The sequence below is a fragment of the Nilaparvata lugens genome, chromosome 6 (assembly GCF_014356525.2).
Source record: "Nilaparvata lugens isolate BPH chromosome 6, ASM1435652v1, whole genome shotgun sequence".
Lineage (NCBI taxonomy): Eukaryota > Metazoa > Arthropoda > Insecta > Hemiptera > Delphacidae > Nilaparvata > Nilaparvata lugens.
The window spans coordinates 63,364,133-63,391,741 of record NC_052509.1 but is presented as its reverse complement, the minus strand read 5'-3'; the positions used below and the strand labels follow the sequence as shown (position 1 = coordinate 63,391,741).

Sequence of the window (27,609 nt, the reverse complement as noted above, 5' to 3'; positions counted from 1 at the left end):
GTTACACACAGTACGAAATAGGTTGTCTTAATCTACCAATGATAAGTGAATGATACTGATACATGAACTAGATTCTTAAAACGCATCAACTTTTTTCCAAAATCACCAACACCTCATCCTATAATCTCCGATGCAAAAACACATGCTTTGGAAAAAATCTTCCAATATTTTTCAACACCACGGCATAGCATTTTATCGGTTATATTACAGGAAATCACACGATACATGTCGAGAAATTTGATTTAGTACCTTTATTCGTCAGGTTCTGCTACAAATCCGTGAATGTGATAGAGAAAATCGATATTGAGTATAAAGTTACCGTGTATATCCTCTATTGAATATTTTTGTGAACTCTGTGTAGGCTACATGAGAAACTCATCTTCAATATTGATGAGACACCAAAAGAATTTGTCAACAAGAGATTGATTGAACTCGAGACGTGAATTCTTTAAAAATTCGTCAACTTTTACAAGGGGAACGGAGTGTTCCTTAAAAGCGAAAGGGTGATGTAGCTAAGAACTCCGATATCCAATCAAGAAGCGTTCGCCTCCTTTAATACTAATTAAAAATCCGGAATTCAATAGAGTGTGTAGGATGAGAGGGAGGGTGTGAGCCAGGGAGGGACCTATTGATTACGACGATGGACATCTTGTCTTCCGTTAAAGTGAGACTCACTTCTGTCAAAATTCCTCATGAGTAAAACCCACGTTACTCATTGAACCAATGCTGACTCTATGAAGTGAACCGGGCTGTAAAGGTAGACTACGGAAATTTACTTTTTGCCTCTCCCGGGGAAACAAGGGAAGAGGATAGAGTGATTGATTGCTGTGAAACCAGACAAGAATCGATGGATCAGACCAGCCATCGGATAAATTTGCGGTCGTTCAGGGGATTTATCGTGGCGGTCAATTCCGGATACCGTGAAACTTTGACATTTTCCGGCAAAGTACGTTGACCGTCAAGCCTAAAACCTAAAGTCTTAAAGATTGCCTACAATTACATTTTGGAACTACAATATTATGTAGATTCGAATTTATAGACTCGAACTCAAATAACAATAATATATCAAATCAAATCAAATTGGTTTTCATTATACATGATTCCAGGGTACAAATATTCATATCATAAAACAACGCTACATCTTCTGCAACCAAACAATCATAATTAAAACTTACAGTTGAACCTAAATAATTAATCATTATAACTAAATCTAACTGCTATAATCGTAGTTACAGAAAATACAACATTATATTTTGAAGAACTTCATGAAAACTCTCCAAAAAGGCAAAGCCTGTATGTGGAAGAGGGTCCTGGCGATGATTGGCTACCGTCGGACTGTCCCCATACTTGCATTTATCAGATTGTAGATGCAGTTAGATTTATACTTGTATCAGATATAAGTTGTTTCTAAGTCGGAACATGCGATAGCCTAATCCTTGCACGTTAGATGATGAATATGTTTTCAGGATGAGATCTATCTTGTACTAATTCTTTTCCACCGATTCCAATGGAGTGTATATATCACTTTTTGTGTAGTTGAGAAGTTGATATTGTGGTAATTATTCATATTGAATGAAAAAGACTAAGAAATTGTCAAGAAACCACTGATTTATTGATAATTAGAAAGACCGGTTTCGGTTATTACACCATTGTCAATCTCTGATAAACTAAAACTAGTATTGTATTGTAAACTAAAACTAGCTCTTGTATTTAGTTTTAGATATCAGAGATTGACAATGGTGTAATAACCGAAACCGGTATTTCTAATTATCAATAAATCAGTGATTGTTTTGACAATTTCTTAGTCTTTTTCATTCAAGAGTGTATATATTTTAACATTGTTAAATAGTTAAGTCCGCGCTGTTAGCTATGGGTGACTTTATGAAACGACTCTACAACCGGGCATTAGAGGTTGAAGTGAATCACTTGATTCACGTTCTGACTATGTTGATGGGATAAGATCTACATGCCTGGTTGCAGAGTATTATGACCAGAGTAGAAAAGGAGTAAACATTTGGTAGGCAAATTAAACTCCTACAAGACTAATAACTTGGTAGTAAGTGGATTTTAGATCATGCTTTTCACTCTGAGGCAAACTGGCGCAAATGTGGTGAGGTTATACCACTGTCATAGGCTTTAGGTGAACTTTAAAATTGTAGAATCTAATCGTAAAAAGGATCTTTAGTAGGTAATGCTACTCTAGTATAGATAGCCTGCTATCGATTTGGGCATTACGGTACCCTATTGTATCCATTGGTACCAATTGGTATCAAACGGATACATCGTGATACGATGGATAGTATCAGTAGAGGAGGGAAATTCGAATTGTCTGGAAAGCAGTTTCTTATATTCTCGTAAAAATAATATTAAAACAAAAGAACAAGTATTATCATCAACAATACTTCAAAATACACATTCTAAAGTGTGCTAACTCCAACTTACAGTAACTTTCTAGCGCTTATAGTCTTATAATTTGAAAAATAAAGTTTTCAAGCAAGAAACACAGTGGAAATAGATGTTGGTTATTACGCGACTGATAGAGAATTGTCCCGTTTCGAGGAAAATTTTTTTTAATTATTGTAGGGAATCGTCTCGTTTCGTAGTTTCCATAAAGAACTTGTAAATTAGACTAAATATGCTCTGTGAGGCAAAAGGCAAGAAATTGGCGAAAAATTTCATAATATAAGTATTTTACTTTTAGCATGGTTAGCAGTGTTGTATGAAATGTTGCAATGTTGTGTGACATTTGAACAGTTCATGGTTGCATGACTGGAAAAAATTGATTCCACGTTATCTGCTTTACTATAATTTACCCGGTATTTCGGAACTCACCTAACATTGAAGACTTACCATGTTTTGAGTAAAATGGCTCACACTGCGAGGTGGAGTACCCATGAGGGCTCCCCACCAGTAAAAGCCATAGACCCACACCTTATTAATAAATTCATTTGATAAAAGTCAAAGGGTGAAATTCGGAACTATCTATCTATATAGATAGATGGATAGATATATTTATTGATAATTGTTACAAGGCTGTTGCCTATGGTAACATCTACATAAATTTACAATATAGAATTGGATCAAAATCAAGAGATAGATAATTATTTAACAGTTCTGCGCTAGTATAGAGAGAATAAGCTCTGTGCTTCTACAGGCCTACACAAGTATATGATGGTTTTCCTCATATGCAGTTGAGTATGATATCCTTATGGTTTAGGTGGATCATCTAAGTTAATGTGGATTGTGGAAGAGGCGCAGAACGAACAATACGGCAATACATTGTGAGGTACAGAAATTTTATTCTGTCGGTTATTTTGAATTTGAAATGTCAACTGGCTTCGAGATATAAATAAATGTTTATTTCCCAAAAAAACTAAAACTACAACATCAATCACACAAAATATTAGATAAATTACAATATTACATACAATAGTTAGTGTCAAAAAATTCTTATAATGTGTCCTCTACTTGTTTAGTTTTTTCTGTGTGGAAATTGACCTACTCCACTATGGCGTACCATGTTCTAGAGTAGGTTTCTACTCTATAGATGCATTATTCCAGAAGAACAAAGATGACCTGTTGGAAAATAATCTGTTATTGTTTATAAGTTGACAATAACATAATAATTCATAATCTTTGTTGAGGGAAAAATCTGTTATTGTTATTTAGTTAACAATAACATAATAGATAACTATTGAAAATGAATGAATGAGAGGAGGTACTCACAGACGACTATGGGAAGTAAACAATGATCAGCATACCTGAAACAGGATAAATAAACATTGATTCACATTGCATTGAGGATTACCTTGATTCAAACGATTTACTCTTGAACCACAAAATATGGAAACAAACTCTGAAAAAAATGACCGCTTTTTTCAAAAAGCAACAATGAATTCTATTGGATCAAACAAGCATTGATTCACAACAATAAATTTTCTATTGGATAAACGAACATTGATTCACATTTCATGGAGGATTATCTTGATTCAAACGATTTACTCTTGAAACACAAAATATGGAAACAAACTCTGAAAAAATGACCGCTTTTTTCAAAAAGCAACAATGAATTCTATTGGATCAAACAAGTCTGGAAGTAATAATGGCATTATACTCTTTGTATGTTGTCTATCACACTATACAATGGTGTTCTTTTTCCAGATAAATAATAAGTAGATCTCAGTGAGAATAGAATCTTAAAGAAACAATAGTATAAGTAGATATCCCATGGTATAGGGCGTTTATGTCGCAACTTTCACTGTTATCTCAAGCCGATAGTCCACGTAGTTCTTTCCCGTGAAGCTTTATGACGCTGGTAGTCTCTCATATTGTGCCGTTCATACACTCTTGCCTGATCAAAGCAGTAAAAATCGACAATAATCGACAGTAATTGGCTTGAGATAACAGTAAAAGTTGCGACATAAACGCCCTATACCATGGGATATCTACTTAAGCCATTGTTCCTCTATGATAGAATGTAATACATCCTATACTTTTTCATTACATTACATTCTATAGTCTCTGGTACAACTACTATCCATTGTGTACATTTAAGATTTTTTCTATTTCAATTTTAGAAAATCCACATTCGTATTCCGCATCACCATACTCTTCCCTTTTTTTTGCTTTCTCACCCCTTTTTCCTCTCTATTTCCTTTCTCCCTTTCTCTTCACCTTTTCCACTCTTCCCTTCACTATTTTTTTCTCACTCCTTCCCCTTCTTACCACCTCTACTGACCCACTCTACTCGATCATGCTTTGATCATTTTTCACTCCCAAACTTCACCCAACCATAGACCTACATCCAATACTATTCCATTTGTAATATTGAGAAACTTTCTGACGAAGTTTGATTGTGATGAGAATGGACCGAACTGCAAAGCACGCTCGACTTTTCAAAGACTATCGATACCCGATACCAGATCGATACTTGTGTATCGATATTGTATGAACTTGCAGATAGCATCTCTCTTCCCCTGACGAACTGGAATCGAATTATAATGGAGTCATGCATATTCTAGTGCATTTGTTCACTTCAGATGTCGATTATTTGCTCCTCTCAGAAAATTTCTCTGATTTCTCAATATAATTGAGAGCTCTTCCAGTATCTAGACTGGAAATGCAAGGCTTTCAATCAGGTTTTATCTAAAATACATGAAGCGAATGAGTCAGTCTGTAGATGTCGAACAGCTACACCATCAATGAACTCCCAATATTGAACTCAGCAACTCATTTCAATTTTTTATCACATCAATAGACTTTCCATGGATGATTTCATTTTCCACGTTTCTGATTGATGATGGGTAGTGAAAATTAATTTTTTATTGTTTCGGGTCAGTTTTGGCTAACAATTCCTTATTTTTCCGTCTTGCTCAAGTCCTATCACAAGCTCAAGAGCTATTTTTGAGCTTCAGCTCAAGAAAAAGTTATGATACCTTATAAAATTCTCTGATAAAAATTCATGATACTTCACAGACTTTTCCGATCAAATGGATGGTACAACGTAGACTACAATAAATATCTCACTATAAACTAATATGCAGTCGTTAGGTCATGTCCGAGGCCCTGAAATTGATCAGTTGCGACCTGAAAACTCTGAAACCAAACAAGAGCCAGCCAGGTCACTCGATATTATTATTATCATTCCAAACTTCAATTTTGATAAATCCAATCCGATTATCATTATTATTATGCGTCAAATTCCCTTCTATGGTAATCGCTGAGTATTTACTTCGGATGCCGTACTAGATCCTTATTTCATCGATTCTCCCAAAATGTTTTCATTCTAGCCGATATAGCCTCTCTTCTTTCTTGGGAAAAGATACATTTCTCCTCTTAATTTCTCAATATCAGGGCAACGAGCTTCGCTCGTTATTTTTATTTATTGATAAACAGAACACAATTCTCTAAAATGATCGTGTTTATATTTCACAGCTGGCTTTACGTCATCTTATGAATTTCGGGGATGCGATACTTTGTTTTTTCACATACTCACTCTTTTACTATCCACAGCTGTTTCAGTCAAGGATGAATTTATCCTTTTAATGTCGTTCAGCAAGTTTTCTCAAGGATGAGTCCTATTGCAATCAAATCTTTTAATCATAAACCAAATTTCGTGAAAATCGTTAGAGCCGTTTTCGAGATCCGTTAAACATAAATAACCAGATGAAAAAATAGCAAGATATAAAAATAACCAGATATATAAGTACGAGGAATAAAAGCGAGGAATTGCTCGCTTAATATGATAGGATTTATCCGATTATTATTATATAAACCTGAACAATCTCTAAGAATAACACCTGACATCCTTCACCAATTCTGATATTTCAAAAATCTTTCTTCAATAAGCTTGGAACATCATCTTTCAACTGGAGAGTCAGATAGGAAAGTAGAACTTCCAATTCAATTCAATTCAAATTTCAATTCAATAGAGTAGAACCGAAGGATTCACTTCAAACTCATAGTATGCCTTATTTTTGATAGGTAACTCCAATGCTTTGAGCCTATTCTGCCTGGAAAGCTGCACTATAGGCTATTTCATGGACTGTCAAATTTTTGTGACGTTCATTATATGGAAGCCATATATTCTCCTGGTGTTGGTCTTGCACTGTAGAATGTTCCATGTCAATAAACAGATTCCTACTCATAATGGCAAATACCTGTTGTTTTACCTGAATTGTATTTGCATATGAATAAATAAATAAATAAATAAATAAATAAATAAATAAATAATAATAAATAAATAATAAATAAATAAATAAATAAATAAATAAATAAATAATAAATAAATAAATAAATAAATAAATAAATAAATAAATAATTCTTCCCAATGAAACAATACTTCCAGTAGATTTAGCTGGTATCTCACTAATATAACGGGAAAGGAATCATCTGATGTTGAATGACTTGATATATCCGCAGGCGAGACATGCTTTCAGAGAATATTACTGTTGCTTGAAATACACTGATCCACGTCTGGAACCTTCACCGACTCGTAAATGTATCTGAAATCAGGCGAACATCCATGTTTGACACAAACGTCAATCTGTCAACAGAGCCATTCTCTGAACATTTCAAACCTTTCCGATCTTGACATAGGGGCGAAATGCGTATCGGAGAAAGTAGGCTCGAAAATATGGTGTTCGGAGAATCTTACTTTTTATCAACCGATAATGGACCGTGAATGTTTGTAACATGAATGTTGCTTTTTGAGGATAAAAACTTTTTCATTCATCCATTCATCTAATAGCTTGACTTTAGATTCCAATAAGAGCTCCTACTATATTGTGTAGCTCCAAATATGGTGTTCGGAAAATCTTACTTTTTATCAACCGATAATGGACCGTGAATGTTTGTAACATGAATGTTGCTTTTTGAGGATAAGAACTTTTTCATTCATTCATTCATCTAGTAGCTTGGCTTTTGATTCCAATTAAAGTTCCTACTATGTGTAGAGTCATAAAGTCAGTACACTGGTTACGCATTGTTGAATAATTCCTCAAAGATGTCAAAGATTCAAGTGTAGAAGATGATTAATTTTTGAATGATAAATACTGAAAATAACAATTACTTTCGGGAACAAGACTTTATACAATTATGAACTGAAAGGATAATAAGGATATGTCATTTGAGTTCATACTTAACATCAAATATATTAATTCGAGACTACCGTAACTACATTTTCTAATTGAAAAAACTTGAAATGTTGTAAAAAATCCACTTTACTTGAATAAAAATTGATATTTTACTGGAGCATGCTTTCGTGTGCAATATTTCAAGTCTCTTCAATTATGGAAAAGTTCTACAACATCAATATTAACGCTAAAAACATATTCTAATAATAAATTATGATAAGATCTACCGTTATTATATTACGGTATGATGATTATATTTCACAGTGATTGCTAGTAATGTAAGTAATGCGTCGAAAATGGGTACCAGCTATACACACAAGGACTAACGACAGAGAACGACGGTGAATCATCGAAGTGTCAGTGGACTTGGAGTTTATTATTCATTGGTTGGTTTATACAGAGTGACACAGAATAACGGGAACTTTTAAAAACGCCATGAAACATTAGTGGGAAGAGCAAAAATGATTTTATTCAGACTAATGTAAAGTTCAAGACTTGCCATTTGAGAACTATTATTAATAACATCTATCACTTTTTGACAATTACTACTCCAAGATAGCTTCCTTTTGAACGGATTCACTCTTGAAATCTGTGTTGAGATTCCTGAACGATTGCTGCAACATTTCAGCTGAGATATTGTTAATTTCATTTTGGATTGTATGTTATGATTCAACCACAGTTATTGGTCAAGTTGTGGAAACATTTGTTCTGAGATAGCTCCACAAACAGAAAATTGCAGGTGTACAGATCATGAGACCAGGAAACGCAGATGTTGCAGCGATCAATGAGGAATCGTCAACACAGCTTTCAAGAGTGTATTCGTTCAAGAGGAAGCTATCTTAAAGAAGTTATTCTCAAAAAGTGATAGGTGTTATCAACAATTCTGAAATTGAAGGTCTTGAACTTTACATTAGTTTGAATAAAACCATTTTTTTCCTTCCCTCTAATGTTTTATGGCGTTTTTATAAGTTTCCGTTATTCTGTGTCATACTGTATAAGCGTCAATTTAAACGATTTCGCACCATCGCAAGGATGAAAGACCAAGGGGTCGATAATTTCGTACATTGTTTGATAAAAAATACATTTCATGAAATTTATAGAATTCACTCGTATTTTCATATAGCATTGAATGTTATTATGAGTTCAAAACCTGAGAACTGGCAATGTTGCTCTTGGAACGATACTGTATTCCTATTGGTCGAAATTCCCTGTTTTCAGTCACACGAAATCTGTTTTCAGTCGAGCAGTATCATATTCACCAATGAGATTTTTCGTGTGAACTGTGAAGTACTAAACAATTCTAAAGGATGCCTGTGATTGGTCGAAGCTATTTGACGTAGTAGATACAAAATGGCGGCTGGGAGTCTCCCATCCACTATTTTATTTTACTTTATCAATTTTCTGTTTTTTTCTCTTAAATATTCATATTGATTAAAACTTTTACAATATTTCCATAATCAAATAAATCCTTAGTTTAAATAATGAAAAATTAACGTTTTGGTAGAGAGTTAGTGGGGAGGATATTTTTAATATTCTTTCCGAAGAATGGACATTGATATGTCCAAAGCTCCGCCAATTTATGTAGATGCATAACAATATAATTATTATCTATAGTTATTATATTACAAATTGCTTTTTCATATCATATACAGTTCGATAATTATTTTCTTAGTCTCTATTATGTAAATTCATCTATAATTTTGCTGTATTGTAAGCTATTGTATATAAGTGTATAAGCCAGTATATATTGTAATCTTCATAAATAAAGTACTCAATCAATCAATCCACCAATAGGATTATTTCTTGTTATTTGAAGTTCAGATACTAGAGTTCCAAAGAATACCAATACTAGCTTGTGATTGGTGAAGAAGAGAATATCCATATAGATTGGTTATTCTATGGAATAGAGAACACAGTATTCTAGTTCTAGAGAGTTTGTGGGGAAGAAAAATCGATGCTTATTCTGAAAGAGTTACTCTGTTTTCCTTTCAACATTCAAGATTATTATAGTATGCTCAATACAGAAGTTCTATATCATTTTTACTAGTTCTCAAGTGGACTGATCTTTAGGGTAGGCACCAGTTAGTCAAGACGAGACAAGACACGTTAAGTCACAATACTTCACATAGTTGCTTATGAAGCAACACACACTGATTAGTCATTGCAATTAGACATGTCTTCATAAGCAACTATGTGAAGTATTGTGACTTAACGTGTCTTGTTTTGTCTTGACTAACTTGTGTGTACGTAGCCTTACTATACACTATTATAACTCTATGATTCACTTGTACCTGCTCGATAAAATGACAAGAATTGATTAATTTATTTAAAAACTATAATATTGATCAATTAATTTATGGGAATTTATTATTGTATTCTTGATACAATTGTTCCAAACTCACTTAACCAATCGAACTAAATGTTGTAATACATAACTTACATATTTAACATCTTAAATGACAGTGAATAATATTGACAAACGTGTGTGCCAGAATTCAGATTTTTGAAACTACATAGATCAGAAATTCATGGTAATTCCAATGAATTGGTAATGAAAAACTCCAATCACTCCCAACAAATCAAACTCGTCAAACAGTGGTCGAGTGGGAATAACTCCAAACGACACAAAATCGACAAATTTGCCAGAGTTCAGCCTAACAAACTTCACTTCATTCGTTTAGAGCTGTTTGATCGGAATCAAACTACAATACACGGTTAGTGACCATTACAAATTCCCCAATGCCCCAACGGTCCACCAAAACCTGGAAATATTCGTGAGTTTATTCTCTTCCTATGACCCACTCTCTCATTGTCGTTTACTTTTTCAATTCTCCTTTCCTTTCACTCTCCCTTACTCTTTCCACCTTTTTATCTTGGAATTTCTCTCTTTTATAATCTTCTTCTGTCACTCAGTGTTTCAATTTTTTTTATTTCTCATGTTCTAAACATTTTGCAATCTTTCTTTCTCCCACTCATCTCCATTCTACAAAATACATATTCATCTTCTCATCTCAAGATTGTTTGTTCTTTAGTATTGTATATTGTCAATATTACTCAATCAATTTCTAAAATTTCAATTTGAATCCCACCCTATAAGCATTTTTCTAATTTTAATTATCAATGCAATATTGTATCCACTATTACACATTCTATTTCATTCACTCATTCATTCATCCCTTAATTCTAAGATTCAAATCAACTAGTTTTTTTTTAATCATTAAGTAGAGTTTCTTATTTTCTTATTTGAACATTACTTCGAGTTATAATTCCCAACAGCTCTAATTCATCACAACCCGGTCGTGTGTTAATGGGAAGGATATTTTATATCCTTCTTAGAGAATCGACAGTTATTTGTTAAAACACCGCCGATTCATGAAGTTACATCACATTATTATATTATTGTTATTCTAATTGCATTCAATCTTCATTCTCATTGATTAATCATTTATACTTTGTTAAATTCGTTGAATAACTAGCATTATCATCATTTAATGTAAATTAGTGTATAAGCCAGTAAATATTGTAACATACTTAATACAGAAATCTAATCTAATTCAATCTAATCCTCTCACTCTTTCTCTCTCACGCTTTCTTACTCACTTACTTTTGGTAGAGAGTTAGTGGGGAGGATATTTTTAATATTCTTTCCGAAGAATGGACATTGATATGTCCAAAGCTCCGCCAATTTATGTAGATGCATAACAATATAAATATCTATAGTTTTATTACAAATTACTTTTTCATATCATATGCAGTTCAATAATTATTTTCTTAGTTTATATTATGTAAATTCATCTATAATTTTGCTGTATTGTATATATTGTAATCTACATAAATAAAGTACTCAATCAATCAATCACACTAGCCCTAACTTACTTTGCCCTCTCAGGTCAAAAATAAAGGCAGTCATTCTAGTCTATTCTCTCATCCACTGACCCTCAGTCTATCTCTTTCTTACTCCCTCTCAATCCTCTCTCATCAATTTGAGTAGATGCATAACAATATAATATCTATAGTTATTATATTACAAATTAATTTTTCATATCATATGCAGTTCAATAATTATTTTCTTAGTCTATATTATGTAAATTCATCTATAATTTCGCTGTATTGTAAGCTATTGTATATAAGTGTATAAGCCAGTATATTGTAATCTACATAAATAAAGTACTCAATCAATCAATCAATCAATCAATCAATCTCCTTCACGAAAAATCTATCTCTTTCTCACTTTTTCAAACCTCATCCACTATAACCTCTAGTTCGCTCTCTTAGTAACTTTCACTAGCATTCTCTCTCTCTTCTTTTCCTCTGTTATTCACTCAAATTGATGTTAGAATATATTTCTAACTTACATGAATAAAGAACTCTCATTTAATCTCTTACAAAAAAGTCGATTCTCAATCCCAACTCTCTGAAATTCTTTACTTCCATCTCTCTCAGTCTTTTCATCTCTCTCTATATAGGGAGAGGGATTCTCTCTCACTAATTCCCAAAGTTTTTCCATAACCCCTACCATCAACTCACCAGTAACTGAAACATCTGGTAATTCAGCTCTGTGGTCAGTTTTGTTTCTTTCCCTTGGTCCCTTAGCTAACAATTACTTTCCCTAGCTACCTGTTACACTCCAAACTGTCACCAGTGGTTAAATGGGAAGCGTTGCTGCTGTTTATAGGGAATACTGACACTTATAAGTGAATCTAGTTCGTGTGTCAAGCTCAACTTTCTTCTGTTCCCAACTGCAATGAGGGAAACTGATTAATCCCTTGCGACAGAATTCGACAGTGATTGCAAACATTTCACTTTCCCCATATTCCCTGTGAGTTTTTCTATTGTTAGATTCATCTCATACTGACAGAATGTACTACAGATGAGACGCCAGTGCTCCAAATACAACCTATGCTGACTACAGTGAATCTCACGAACTTTATAGTACCTGTGACATATATTCCGGACAACAATGGATAAACATGGACATTATTTATTTATTTATTCATACATATGAAAATACAATTCAGGTAAAAACAACAGGCATTTGCCCAAAACTGCTTCAAACCTTAATTTGGAATACACAGTCTAAAGGTTATGCTACTTACGTAACTTAAATGATAATTCGTACACAATTTTGAGTCCAAAAAATGTATCTACTACAATTAGTGGTTGAACTCTATTTTACTTCCGATAGTTGTTCAAGCCGATTGAGAAAAGAATCGAAAGGGGCCAATGAGTCAGATTTTTTCTGTAAATACTGAGTAAATTCAATTTGCGGTCCAAACAAGTGAACTTAAACATCATTGGAACTTTTTCTGTATCCAGATGGTTGCTAGAGAGTCAATTATTATGAATTCATAGACATGTTCTGGCTGTATCGATTATTGTGGCGTTTATTATCATGCCAAGCACTGAAGTGAACCTGGAAATTTCCAATTACATAACCTCGCTCGACTGATTATTGGGAATAGATCAATGGGTAAGCTTTTGCTGCGAAAAAATAGGCATCGAGGGGAATATTCCAATTTCTCGAAAGGTAATCCAAAATATGTCAAGTTTAAATGGGATCAACTTGTTGAATTATCATATTCCCAGTCGATTTATTTCAATACTGAACTCATTTTTATACAAGTGGGAACATCTCCTTCTCATTTATTAATATTCAAAAGTGATTCAGTTTTGTGCTCATAGCCTGTTATCCTCTCCCAATCATTGTATATCAAGTATATGATTCGTAGTTGTACTATTATTCAACAAATTAATGAGAATTATAAATCAACGGAAGTGATACAGTTTTGTACTCATAGCTTGTTATCCTCTTTCATTCACTGTATTTGATTTGTAGTTGTACTATTATTCAACAAATTAATGAAAATTATGAATCAACGGAAGTGATACAGTTTTGTGCTCATAGCTTGTTATCCTCTTTCAATCATTGTATATAATTTGTAGTTGGACTATTATTGGTAAAATGAATGAAAAATGAATAATCAACGGGAATCCAAAGACAGAAATGAACAAATCATACAATTTGTCATTCATTTCCATATATGGGAATTAATTCATTTCCCATTATGAACTTCAACAACTGAATGCAATTCAAGTCGATTAACGAGGGATGATTCTTGTAAAATCAGCACTCGATAGTTTTACAGAAAAGTAGAGCTATACTATACTGAGCCTGAGCCTAGACCAAACCTCCCCCAACCCAATTCCTCCCAACCTAATCTTTCCTAAACTAATTTTTAAATGAAAGTATAGCTTTACTACTCTCACAGATGGTGGAATTCCACCTACATTTTCTACAAATTCAATAGAACATTCTACGAATATAATAATGAATGATAAATATCATGCCAAATGCATTGTCAGAATATCTTTCTAATAGGGGTAGACAGAGGATGGAGCAGATAAATAAGTGGGTGATACAAAAATTTTTCTTCGACATCAGTCAAATATTATAATTACTAGTAATTTATTGTTAACTTCGATTTTTTTTTGCTTTGATTATTAGTAAATAAATTCTTATATTGTCTAAACAGCTGATACTCTCACTCAGCGGTCAGGGTTTTGCCCTTGCTGGGTGGTGCCATGTAATTTTAATTTATTTGTAAAATAGCATAATATATTATTATAATCTGGAATATTTCTTTTGTAAGTTTTTTATTTTGTATTTTGTTTCTATGGGCAATAAAGATATTTAAAAAAAAATCAAATCGATTAACGAGGGATGATTCTTGTAAAATCAGCACTCGATAGCTTTACAGAATAGAAGAGCTATACTAGACTATATTGAGCCTGAGCCAAAACCGAACCTCCCCTAACCAAATTTTTCCCAACCTAATCTTTCCTAACCTAATCTTTTCTAACCCAATTTTTAAATAAAAGTATAGCTTCACTACTCTCACAGATGGTGGAATTTTACCTATTGAATGAAAAAGACTGAGAAATTGTCAAAAAACCACTGATTTATTGATAATTAGAAAGACCGGTTTCGGTTATTACACCATTGTCAATCTCTGATAAACTCTGATAAAGTTTATCAGAGATTGACAATGGTGTTATAACCGAAACCGGTCCTTCTAATTATCCGAGTTAGTATAGTTTTTATCAGAGTTAGTACACTAACTCTGATAAAGTTTATCAGTGATTGACAATGGTGTAATAACCGGAACCGGTCTTTCTAATTATCAATAAATCAGTGGTTGTTTGACAATTTCTCAGTCTTTTTCATTCAATATGAATAATTACCACAATATCAACTTCTCAACTACACAAAAAGTAAATTTCACCTACATTTCCTACGAATTCAATAGAACCTTCTACGAATATGCTTAGTGAATCCTGCAAAACATGGAAAATTCACCCACAATTGGTCAATGAATTGAAGTATATTTTGTAGCATATGGTCAGTAAATCCCCCCACGTTGACAGTCCTATCTATTCGTATAAATATCTCAAACAAACATGATTTTCCCTTTATAGCAATGCACCACCAGGGAGATTTTTACTTGGACTTTTAGACTGCGGCAACCGAGCTCTTAAACCCGGAGAATAGCTTGCGACAAATAGAACAAGAATTCACACAAAATTGTCAGCATGTATCCAATCGGAAGCATCCACAATCTTTATGAGGAATGTTGACAGTGGGAAGCATAGTGAGGCACATAATAATTCACATTAAACTGTCAGTATGTCTTGAATGGGAAACATTCATGCTGTTTACGGATAAATGCTGACAGTTCACAGCATAGTGGAGGAGTTGTTTTGTAATTCAACCAATCCTGACCGTTTTTAGTGAATCTGAGCAGAGTTTAGTTTCGGCCAAGTCCCACGGGAGCAACAAACCTCGTCTCCGATTGGTCCAGGCCAACTTTGCCAGTTCCGACCACCCATTACTTATGTACGTCTGGAAAACGTCTTGCCTTAGCTGCATGTATCCTTCAAAGTCGTACATTTTCAATGTCCTTTGTGGGATCTCGGAAACGAGACGGTGCTCTGCTCTCTTAAATCTTTCTCTCCCTCTAGATCTCAAACCCTCTCTCCCGCTACGTCATACACACACTCACTGTCTCTCTCTCCTTTCACACACTCTCTTTTTGTCACTCTTACTCTGGAATCACTCTATCACGCTCTCTCTGTCTCTATTCTCTCACACTCTCTCTTTCTGTTACTCTTACTCTAGAATCACTCTTTATCTCACTCACTATCACTCTCTCTCTCTCTTCTCTCTCTCTCTCTCTCTCTCTCTCTCTCTCTCTCTCTCTCTCTCTCTCTCTCCCTTCACTCTTTTCAATTCTTCCTTACTAAATCTCTCAATTTCTCCATCTTGCATCTCTCTCACTGTCTCAATCTCTACCTTTTACTCAACACTTTTCTCTCTGTATACCTCAGTTTCTATCAATCTTTCTCGCTCATCCACTCTTTTCTGAATTTTCCCCTTCACTGTCTATAAATCTATAGACCATCTCTTTTTATTTATATCATCTATTTATAGATCATCTATTCATATCCATCTCTTCCTCAATGAATATTTCTCCAACTCTCAATTATTTTCCTTCTGAATCTCTCTCACTCCCTCAATCCCCTTCACCAACACACTTCTCTCTTTATATCTCTCTCATATCAATCTTTCTCTCTCACTGTCTCTCTCATACACTCTCTATTTCTCTCTCTCTCTGTCTCTCTCTCTCTCTCTCTCTCTCATACAATCTCTATTTTTCTCTCACTCTCACTTATACACGTACTCTCTATTTCTCTCTCACTCTCTCATAACTCACTATTTCTCTCTCTTACTCATTCTCTCTCACTCTCTCAGGTGAGATTTGGTATTCACAACATGCCGTTTTGTACTAGCCGAATATATGAGGAGCTTCCTTGCACAACAACCGTCATTTGGACGAATATTTTAGTCGGAGCAAGGAGGATATTTTGTGGTCTGGCTTTAAATTTGAAGAGACAACACTGCCCTGAGAATTAATTATCTGAAACTCAAAAGGATGATACATGAATAGTGGAGATGTTTTTTGTATCATAATATGATGTACTATTATGTAAGCTGTTTTGTGTTCAACAATATAGAAAAGATCCCGTTGAAAAAGAAAAGATACTTCAATTATTCGTCTATGGATTAACTTTCTGGAGAAACTCCACTATTGATTTTCAAAATATGATTATACTCCCGAAATATATTCATTTTTCTGTTTTTAACATAATAATAATATTATGGAAGACTGTGAAGTATGGTGTCGTTGTGATAGAATATGCTTATAAATGGTTTTATGGCTCTTAATATTGAACTACTTTAGTATCAAAATGACAAGCTCATTTTGAAAAGGCTGTAAGGTTTAATAAATTCGTTACATTATTTTCATATAGGTAGTTATGGAACGATGCCGCAATAAGAAAGTTTGATGGATGGAGCACAAGAACTACGGTGGAGGGAAAGAATAAAAATAGAAGATTGAGAGATAATAAAGAATTAATTACTATTTTCCAAAGGAAACAATTAAGGCTACAGCCTACTGGAGACAACGGACCAATCACAAGAAAGAACAAGGTTGACGTTCACACTATCCCCTCCAAGCTCCGCCCATTATGCCTACTAACTTTCTCCTGATTGGTCGAGAACGTTGAATGAGCGTACCTCTTAATTCTCAGGTGTTAACTGGTGGATTTCTTCCCATTGTAGGTTGGGAGTTATAGGACATGAGACTGAAGATGAATCTGTTTTCGTGCAAGTGAAGGTGATCTTCTAATAAGCAAGATACTTTGAAAAGTCGTTTTATTGGAAAAATGAATATGATCGAACATTCTAGATAATTTATTGGTATTTTGTTCGGATATTTCAGTGTCGATTGAACAAATAGATATTTGTATAATTTCAAATTTTCAGCCTCAATATAATCATCAGAATTTTATATTTGTTTGCTTTTTAAATATGGATTGTGTTTTAAAATGAGTCTTTTTAATTTTAAACTTTATAAAATAGGAACTCAGGAAGTGAAAGAATATTTTTGGTGAGAAAACTTGAGGAACCCAATATATAACCTATAATCTTGAGAGTTGATAGGAAATGACATTGGGCAATACAGCAAGGTAGAACATTCAAAAGGATCCCCCTGCTAATAAAAGCCATATGAATAAACTAGCCGTTGGGCTCGCTTCGCTCGCCATATCCGTCTAGCCAGGGGGCTCCGCCCCCTGGACCCCCGACTGGATCGTACAGGAATGAGATCAGCAGGCTCGCTTCGCTCGCCTGCATTTTTCATTTGAGCATTTTCATCATATGTTAGGACAATCCAGTCTGGGGTCCAGACTAAACGTATGGCTAAACGGATATTGCGAGCGAAGCGAGCCTGACGGCTAGTAATATAATATTCCCAGGATTGAAGAAGCAGTGGCCAATCAATTTTTCCGCGATAAATGCATTTAAATCTTCAACTTGGTGCCAACCTAACAAAGTCAACTCAACTTAATGTCAACCTGACAAAATTATTAATTTAGTTGCCAGTTAACAAATGTTTCGAAGAGGTACTCTATCTAGATTACAGTTCTATAGTAACATATTATATGGAAATTCCAATTATAATTAAGAGATTGGGAGGAGAAGAATATACATGCTAAAAGACGAACTTTAAACCCTTAAAAATAACCCTTAGAGTTGAAATATTGCCAAAAGATTTCTCAGTGCGCCTCTAAAGGGCCAACTGAACACACCTACCAAATTTGAACGTTTTTGGTCCGGTAGATTTTTAGTTCTGCGAGTGAGTGAGTCAGTCAGTCAGTCAGTCAGTCAGTGAGTGAGTGCCATTTCGCTTTTATATATATATATATATATATATATATATATATATATATATATATATATATATATAGATAAATAAATATTATTGGATACTCCAGACATTAGAATTTTGTACGGATATTTCAGTGTAATTGAACTTCTAGTATCGTGATACTTTCATAATTCCATAATTCATTGGAGAAATCAGACATACAAACAAAATCCAAAAGTATTTCTTCTTATCTGTGACACAATATCACACTCCAGTTGCAAGAACATATCTAACATGAAGCATTATCCTTCTTAACTGTGGCCACTCCATTCCATATCTTAGCAGACTCTTCTCTTTCTCACTTCCTTTCTTACCCTCTAAATATATTTCTTCCAGTTCTTCTCTCTTTCTTACTCCCTCTCCAAATCTCTCACGACGAACTCGGATTCGAATCCATTAAAACATCGCGAAACAAGCGCGGCTTGACACGAGTATACAATACACTAGCTTGACATGAGCATTAGACTGGAGCTGAAATATGGATCAGGTGTGATGTAGAAGCCGGGGTTATAATCGGAAACCCGCGGTTGTAAATTCTCGGCTGACGCGTTTGATGAAGTTAAACCGCGCCAAGTGTGAACCGAGCTGAAACCGTGCAGAGTAACTGCCTGAGTCAATGTTAATATGGATGTCTCGTTACGTCATAGTATTCGTTCATTTAGCAAGAAATTCTTCGTTTCTAGTTTTGTCTCTGGTTGACAATGCGTTATGAAGACATGATCTTACTGAACAAGAGAAATTGATTGTCAAGGTGGAGCTATCATTAACAGAATAAATAAATCCCTGATAAACCAGCAGATTACAGCTTACAGCTGAAAACTTTCAGTTTCAGTTCGGAATCTTCGTATTGTGATGTGGGTATCTACTGAGCTGAATTGATGATACCAGGCAGAGTTTCTTTATAATTCTTTCTTAGTTTCTTAGTTAATTCATAATTCTTTGTAATTTTGTTTTGTCTTGTTTTGTGTGTTTTTAATAAAATTGAAATAAAAAGATAAATAATGTCAGCTTTGATGTCATTTGAAGAAGATTCTGACAGTTTATAGTAAATCCACCTATATAGGAGTACAATGCCTATAATAGTGAGGTCCACGTTATAATGGCAGTGTTTGATTATCAATAGTATTGCTATCCTTGTCTGTCATTCAACAAAGCGGATAGCGCTATCTCTTTCTCGCTTTGATCTGTTGCCAGATCGTCTTTCAACAATGTAGAAGTAATGATTAATTAACAAAATATTCAATATTAATTGTGTAAATCTTCTTCTTCTTCATTCAATCAGGGATTAGGCTATTGCCTGTTGCGACTCACATTCAGCTTGTAATTCGAATAAAAAAAATAATAATAAATAAAATCTATAAATTAATAACACCAATATAATCTAATGTAATATCATTATGAGCATCACTACAATCTACTTGTTTTCATTTTATAATAAATACTAGCTGTACCCTGCCACGCTTCGCAGTGGCACATTGTGATTGAATGTTTATTTTTTTTTTCTGTGGCCCCCACTATATATAAAATATGTGTTGGGAAACCACAAATATTATGCTTGTTAAATAAATTATGAACATCTGTGTTATGTGAGCTGTTAAATCTGGTTTATTGTGCAATTACAAAACTAAAAGGAAAATTAATGTTTATGTGAGAAATAAAATGAAAAAAAGCAAAATTTTTAGAAAAAAGAAATTAAAACAGTTTTTGATAAGCGCTCTCACTCGGTAACTTTCCAAGTGGTACCGACGCGAGGATCTTTGATGCTGAGCCTCTGATGCAACGGGAATGAAACTGACCGGCTGAGCATTAAACGCTGGTCACGTTGAGTGATCATCTCGCATTGCGTATTGAAACTACTGTACATAAATCCTTTCCAACAATCAACTTATATCAATTATTTAATAGACTAATAATATTATTATAATCTATCCCTTCATTTTGTTTATATGATCAAATAACCAGCTGACTACTAAAATATTAGCCTACTTTGTATTTTAGCATGCAACACAGCCCAGATCGTATTATCAACAACACCGTTGTCAAATGCCGGTATTTTAGTAGAAAAGAGATAAGAATTTTTTTTTATTTCTCGTTGTTTTATGATAGAAGGAAACATAGCATGAATATGAAATAGAAATAAGATATTGAAACTATAAGATAAGCCGATCAGCTTATGAACTAAGGTTTGGAGGATTATGAAACATTGACAATTGAGAAATTATGAATACACAAATGCAAGAATAAAAGCCTCAATAATTATTATTAATTACAAGATTGATTTACATCGATAAGATTATACTCACACTATCGACTGAATCGCCAATTGATTGTAGCACGGTACCGGTATCGATCCATTCACTGATTGAAATTACTACAATATTAACACAAGTAACACGATTATTTGCACTGAAACACGAATTTATTATCGAAAAAAAAGCATCGGTATGCTTTCTTTGTTCTGAATTGCGAAAGTAATTGAAATCCAATAATTGTACCGGAAAACATACGGTAATCAGAGTGTAGTTTACCGGTACTCTATATCTCACGAACCTGTTGAAGCTGCGTTTTGAAACATGCGCGCTATCTAGCGGTCAGATTTTGCACTTTGATTGCAGCAGCGCTCAGCTCAAATCTGGCCAAAAATGGCCAAAGTTTCACCCCCTCCCCCCGGGCCACCCTGCGAGCCCGGTCAATTTTTTTTTTTTTAATCGACTTATTTTCGCGAGCTGACCCCGAATGTGAAGTCAAAAATCGGAAAAATCCATAAACAAAAAAGTTAAAAATTTTCGGGCGAGCGTAGCGCCCCTGAAAATTGTAAAAAGTAGATAAAAACCATCCTTGATGCGGATTTTATATCATGTTAAAATTTCAACTCAATCGGTCCAGTACTTTTGGAGTTTTTGCATTACACACAAACCAACATAACATTTTTATATATATAGATAATGATCATTGCCATCTTTTTCGTGGCCTGCCTATGTCTCTTTTGCCTACCGGTTTATACTTGAAAATTCTTTGAGGAAGCCTATCAGCTGACATTCGTTCCACATGGTTAATTAACAAAATATTCAATCTCAATTATGTAAATTGATTATGGAATTATTGAAAAACATGATTTCTTTTGCCTACCGGTTTATACTTGAAAATTCTTTGAGGAAGCCTATCAGCTGACATTCGTTCCACATGGTTAATTAACAAAATATTCAATCTCAATTATGTAAATTGATTATGGAATTATTGAAAAACATGATTTCTTGCATAATAGAATATAATTGATTTCAAATGAGAATGAACAGTTAATATTACATCAATAAACCTGTATCAGCTACCGTCTATAGAAGGCATTGACAAGACAGAGGAGACGTTCATCTCCTATCTTTCTTCACTGCCATTATAACGTGGACCTCACTATAGTCTTCGTACCATTCCAGATAAACAGTATAGTAATAGTAATATTAAAATTACCAACTCCTATCTGGTACCATTTAGCAGAAAATTCTTCGTTTCTAGTCTTGTCTTGTTGACAATGCTAAATGAAGACATAATCATACTGAACATAAGAAATTGATAATATTGTCAAGGTAGAGCTATCAATAATAAAATATATGGTTTCAGAATGGCATAACATTTTCATTGTTGGAATGATGATGAATACACAATGATATTAAACAAAACACAAATAGATCATTTGAATGGACAAATTCCACAAATCAAGTTTCCTGTACCATCAATGACACAATATCAAGCAATATCAGACCACAGAGTTGACACAAAAGATCATCACTTGCAGAATAAATGAATAATTCCGTTGTACTGTCGCCTTCAAATTGGTTGTGGTCTCCCACTGTAAGATAATGTTCTCTTTAAAATTTGGAAAAATTAACACTTTTCTTACTATTGTGTATTTCCTGAACCATCAAATTGCAAAAAAAAATATTTTTACAATATTGTTTCCTGTACCATCAAATTGCAATCAATGCATAATTGTATGAATAAGAACAATCATGTTGTTTGTTTATCATTACCAATATTGATTCCACTTTTCAAATTCTAGACGAGAGAAAGCCAAAAATAAAGGAGAGACCGTTTCATTATGAACAAAGGCTGGAAGAAGAGGAAGAGGAAGAGGAAGAGGTAGAGGAAGAGAGGATGATGAAGAGGAAGAGGAAGAGGAAGAGGAAGAGGGAGAAGAAGAAGAAGAAGAGAAGAAGAAGAAGAAGAAGAAGAAGAAGAAGAGAAGAAGAAGAAGAAGAAGAAGAAGAAGAAGAAGAAGAAGAAGAGGAAGAGGAAGAGGAGAAGAAGGAGAAGAAGAAAGAAGAAGAAGAAGAAGAAGAAGAAGAAGAAGAAGAAGAAGAAGAAGAAGAAGAAGAAGAAGAAGAAGAAGGAGAAGAAGAAGAAGAGGAAGAAGAAGAAGAAGAAGAAGAAGAAGAAGAAGGAGAAGAAGAAGAAGAAGAAGAAGAAGAAGAAGAAGAAGAAGAAGAAGAAGAAGAATAGTTGAAGAGATGAGCATGGAAATCCTTTTGAGAAACTAGAAGAAAAAACTATTAGCTGGAGTCACAGAATGATAAATCAATTAATTGATACCTTGCACCGATAACAGCTGTGATGATTTTCACATCAGTTTACCTGGGTATCTTGAGCGCAATCTCGTCGAGACTGTCGCTCGGCGTGAGCGGGGCCTTCTCGAAGAGCCGGCTGGAGTGGACGCCCGTCAGCGGGTGGTGGTTGGCGCCCAGGGGCATGTGGCACTCGGACACCGTGGTGGTGGATCCGCCCCCTAGGCCGCCGCCTCCGCCCAGGCCGCCTCCGCAGCCAAGGCCGCCGCCTCCCTTGCCGCGCCGTCGCCGCTTCTTACTCTCCTCCTCTTGCCGGCGCAGGTTGTGCAGGCGGAAGAAGAACACTGACATTCTAGGCAGCACAAAATTTACACTATTTTAACCAGCAGTCGAATCACAATGAGGTTGTGTCTGATAAGAGGAGCCTTGAAGGACATGGATTTTAATTTATTGTATCCTTATGTTATTGATATCCATAGATATTGATTGTTTAATTCTTGTTAGAAGATGCTGTCAAACAGCTGTTTTTGTCCGAAGTCTATCGCTGATGATTGATGATGTACAACATGTATGACTTACTATTATCTGCTCTCTTAGTATTTCACTCTTAGTACTTCTTCTTTTCGGATTGAATTTTTTTTCTAGTTTTTCATACATTCCATATGTTTCTCTTTTCTTTATTATATTTTCTCTATGTTCGACTGAATCTCAAGCCACTAATTATAGCCGACTGATTACTCGTTGCCATCGCTCAAACTACTTAGTTTTGCTGGTAACGCCAATGATAATATTATAATCGATTTTTAATAATGGAAAATATTCTAATTTTAAGTTTTTGCAATGTATTGTATATGGAAGTTTTTATATTTTTCACATTTGTAAAGTTTGTTTAATGATTTTGGCAATAAATATTTCTTTCTTCTTTTCTTTCTTCTTCATGACGAGCGTGTGTGTACAAACATGTTCAACGCACTCATCCTGTCAATAGTGGGCAACCTGATAGAAGAGTGTTTTTCAAAACAATGGACCAATATCAGATCAAACATGTCTGTCATCTCTTTTCGCACCATACAGCAAAGCTGGGAATGGTATTCTATTATTAAATTTATCAGTTCTTAAATTCCCTCGGTTCACGAGTTGATATAAAAATTGACTGGTTGATTCTCCGGATTTCAGCAGACAATCATTACCAGTAAAAATCCTTAGTCCTCTTATCAGACACGAAATCAAAATCATAAATTATTACTCTAAGGTGACGGTGGATCATATCAGCATTTTTGTGTCGATTTTAAAGTTTTTTAATAATGCGGGACAAAGCATTTAGAGTCGAGCAATCTTCTATAGAAGTAGAACTTGAATAATTGTTTAAAAACTTACTGATCTTATGATGATGTTTACAACTTACTGACATTACAGGTAAATTGAATTCAATTTAGTATGTGATATGCGTAATTCCATTCACCGAAATTCAATATTTAAGATGGAATTAAATAGAGAATGCATTTATTCAAATGCTAATCAATATATAATTATTATTTAACGAAAATCCCAAAAAAATGCTGTATATCACCCCGACGACTTCTGCTACTGCAGACATTGACAACAGGGTTAACAGCTAGATGGAAATTCGATGAGAACTACTATCCAAAAATTAGTTGCCAGCCCGGGAATCGAACCCGGTACCTCCCAATTGCTAGTTGGGAACAACTAATTTTTGGATAGTAGTTCTCATCGAATTTCCATCTAGCTGTTAACCCTGTTGTCAATGTCTGCAGTAGCAGAAGTCTTCGGGGTGATATACAGCATTCATTTGGGATTTTCGTTAAATATAATAATTCAATATTTGAGGTTATAATATTCAATTTGATCTCATCACCACCATATCTTGGGATAGATTCTTCCCCAATTAGTTGGATGAATTACTGATAGAATCCACCATCATATTTTCTGAAGATAAAATATTCTAACAACTGCAGGCACTCAAAATGCAACACCAAACACATCAAGAAGGAGCTAGATTTCATTTCCACAGAGCATTCCACATTTGCGATGCATTTTTCAGACTATGTGTGGTGATAATTATATCAGAACTTACCTTCATCCTACTCTCTCACCCATTTCTAATAGATGGAACTATTTTTTGTCTCATTCTCATCTATAACTCGACTAACTCAAAGACTGATGCAAGTGTTTAAGCTTGTGGTCTAGTAGTGACTATCTCCACTTTAGTGGATGGTGACTAGTGTCTAGTCCCTAGTTTATTTATCTTTTTTTCATTTATTAATTTATCCACCAGAAAATTATAGAAATGCTCACAGATTAAGTCCAATATGAGCGAGCCTTAAATTAATTGTTCAGTGATAACTAATCTAGTTTGACAATGGTGTGACTGTCTATAGTTTGATTATGGTGATGTGTGATTTTCACTTTTTGTGTAGTTGAGAAGCTGATATTGTGGTAATTAATTAATTATTCATATCCTATACTATTAAACGAGCAACTTCTGTTTATATTTCTATATGATTAGATGCAGAAGATAGTACATATGCGGAACTATTAACAGAACTCTCAAAAATTAAGCCCGAAAAGAGACGAAACTCAAATTTTATAAAGTAATGGCCGTCCCTACACTTTTGTATGGCTCTGAAACCTGGGTACCAAAGAGAAGGGAGTGGAGCAGGTTACAGGCAGCCGAAATGAGATTTTTAAGGTCAGTGAATGGATGCACCAGAGAGGACAGGCTTTATAATATTGATATCCGTAGAGAGCTCAATGTGATCTCTATACCTCAACGAGTTGACGAGAATCGAAAACAGTGGAGAGAACACGTTGAGAGAATGGGAAACGGAAGAATCCCCAAAGCTGCCATTGCTTACAAGCCAGAAGGGAGGAGGAGTATTGGCAGACCAAGAAAAAGGTGGGAGAATGTTTGAAGGTGGAACAGGTATTAATGCCTACCCCTGTAACAAGACGACTACGACGATGATTAGATGCTTGGATGCTTAGATGTTTAGATGTTTATATGTTTGTATTTCACCGGATCTCGAAAACAGCTCTAACGATTCTCGCGAAATTCAGAACATGGTAGGTTTATAATATAAAGATCCGATTGCACTAGGTCTCATCCCTGAGAAAACTCGCTGAAGGACATTAAAAGGATAATTATTATTCATCCTTGGAAAAACAGCTGATAATAATTATTTCGTCTGTTGGTGATGGAAGTGAGTGAGCGAGTTCATGTGTGTGGGACTATGTCATAATTATGACTCAGCTGTTGAACTTTTATATTCATTCAATCAGGTACTAAGTGCCGGTTGCAAAAAAGCCGGGTTATTTTCAATCCTGATTAATTCCAGTAGATCCATCTTTTTGGAATGGTCTTCTCTGATTTGGTTCACATGAAGTTAATCGGGATTGAAATTCAACCGGATTTTGTGCAACTGGGTCTTTGTGGGGGAAATTTTTGCATTCCTCTGGGAATTAATCTCAATTTACTGTTATTGGATAGAACATTTCTGTATGAATGTTATTATAATTTCTCCTTTCGTTATAATTATTTTATGCTTTTGTTCTCCAGAGCAAAGTTCGGTCCCCGATATTATTAAATAGAAAGATTAAGAAATTGTCAAAAACCACAGATTTTAGCTGATGTGTTATTCATGAATATAGTGATGACAGTCACTGGAGGCTTGATACTGTCATAATAAAGTATACTGAACATTTTTGTGATGAGAAGAGTGTGTAACTGTCATTTCAAATAATTTTCTATATATTATTGCTCTACTCTGTGCAGTGTACAATTCATTCATTTATTTATTTAATCATTCATGATTTATCAATTCTATCCATATTCTATGAAGATAGAAGAAATCTATTGCTTTTATTTCTACAGTCTACTGTAAAATCGTATTCAAAGTTGATCAATTTCTGAACTGCCTCATAGTCTACATGAATAACCATCTGTATTCAGTACAATTATTATTTTATTCACATTATTTTTACTTTCCTTGCCCTATTACCATAGGTAAGGAAAGTATTGCATTCCGAAAAAAATTAAGGTACCTCAATTTCTAAATTTCTATACGTTTCAAGGTCCCCTGAGTCCAAAAAAGTGGTTTTTGGGTATTGGTCTGTATGTGTGTGTGTGTGTATGAGTGTATGTGCGTCTGTGTACACGATATCTCATCTCCCAATTAACGGAATGACTTGAAATTACGAACGTAAGGTCCTTACAATATAAGGATCCGACACGAACAATTTCGATCAAATGCGATTCAAGATGGCGGCTAAGATGGCGGAAATGTTGTCAAAAACAGTGTTTTTCGCGATTTTCTCGAAAACGGCTCCAACGATTTCGCTTTAAGTTATACCTGAAATAGTCATCGATAAACTCTATCAACTGCCACAAGTCACATATCTGTGAAAATTTCAGGAGCTCCGCCCCATCTATGCAAAGTTTGATTTTAGATTCTCAATTATCAAACTCCAGATACAATTTAAACAAAAAAAATCGAGTGGAATAGATTGAGCATGAGAATATCTACAATTAATGTTCAGTAACATTTCCACCTTAAATTAAAAATGAGCTCG

The 27,609-nt window shown here is 34.5% G+C and overlaps 1 protein-coding gene across 18 annotated transcripts in view; it reads right to left on the bottom strand.

Moving 5' to 3' along the window:
• Nucleotides 1-27,609, bottom strand: part of LOC111057314 (potassium channel subfamily T member 2-like) — a 699,972-nt gene that overhangs the window by 317,585 nt on the left and 354,778 nt on the right. For 17 of the 18 annotated variants that reach the window (XM_039431616.1, XM_039431612.1, XM_039431619.1 and 14 more), the window contains exon 2: nt 23,090-23,371. The exons of the other annotated variant lie outside the window; for it this stretch is intronic. In XM_039431616.1, coding sequence (XP_039287550.1) covers nt 23,090-23,370 — 281 coding nt within the window. In that variant the 5' untranslated portion in view covers nt 23,371. The remainder of the gene's footprint in view (nt 1-23,089; nt 23,372-27,609) is intronic. 18 annotated transcript variants of the gene reach the window in all.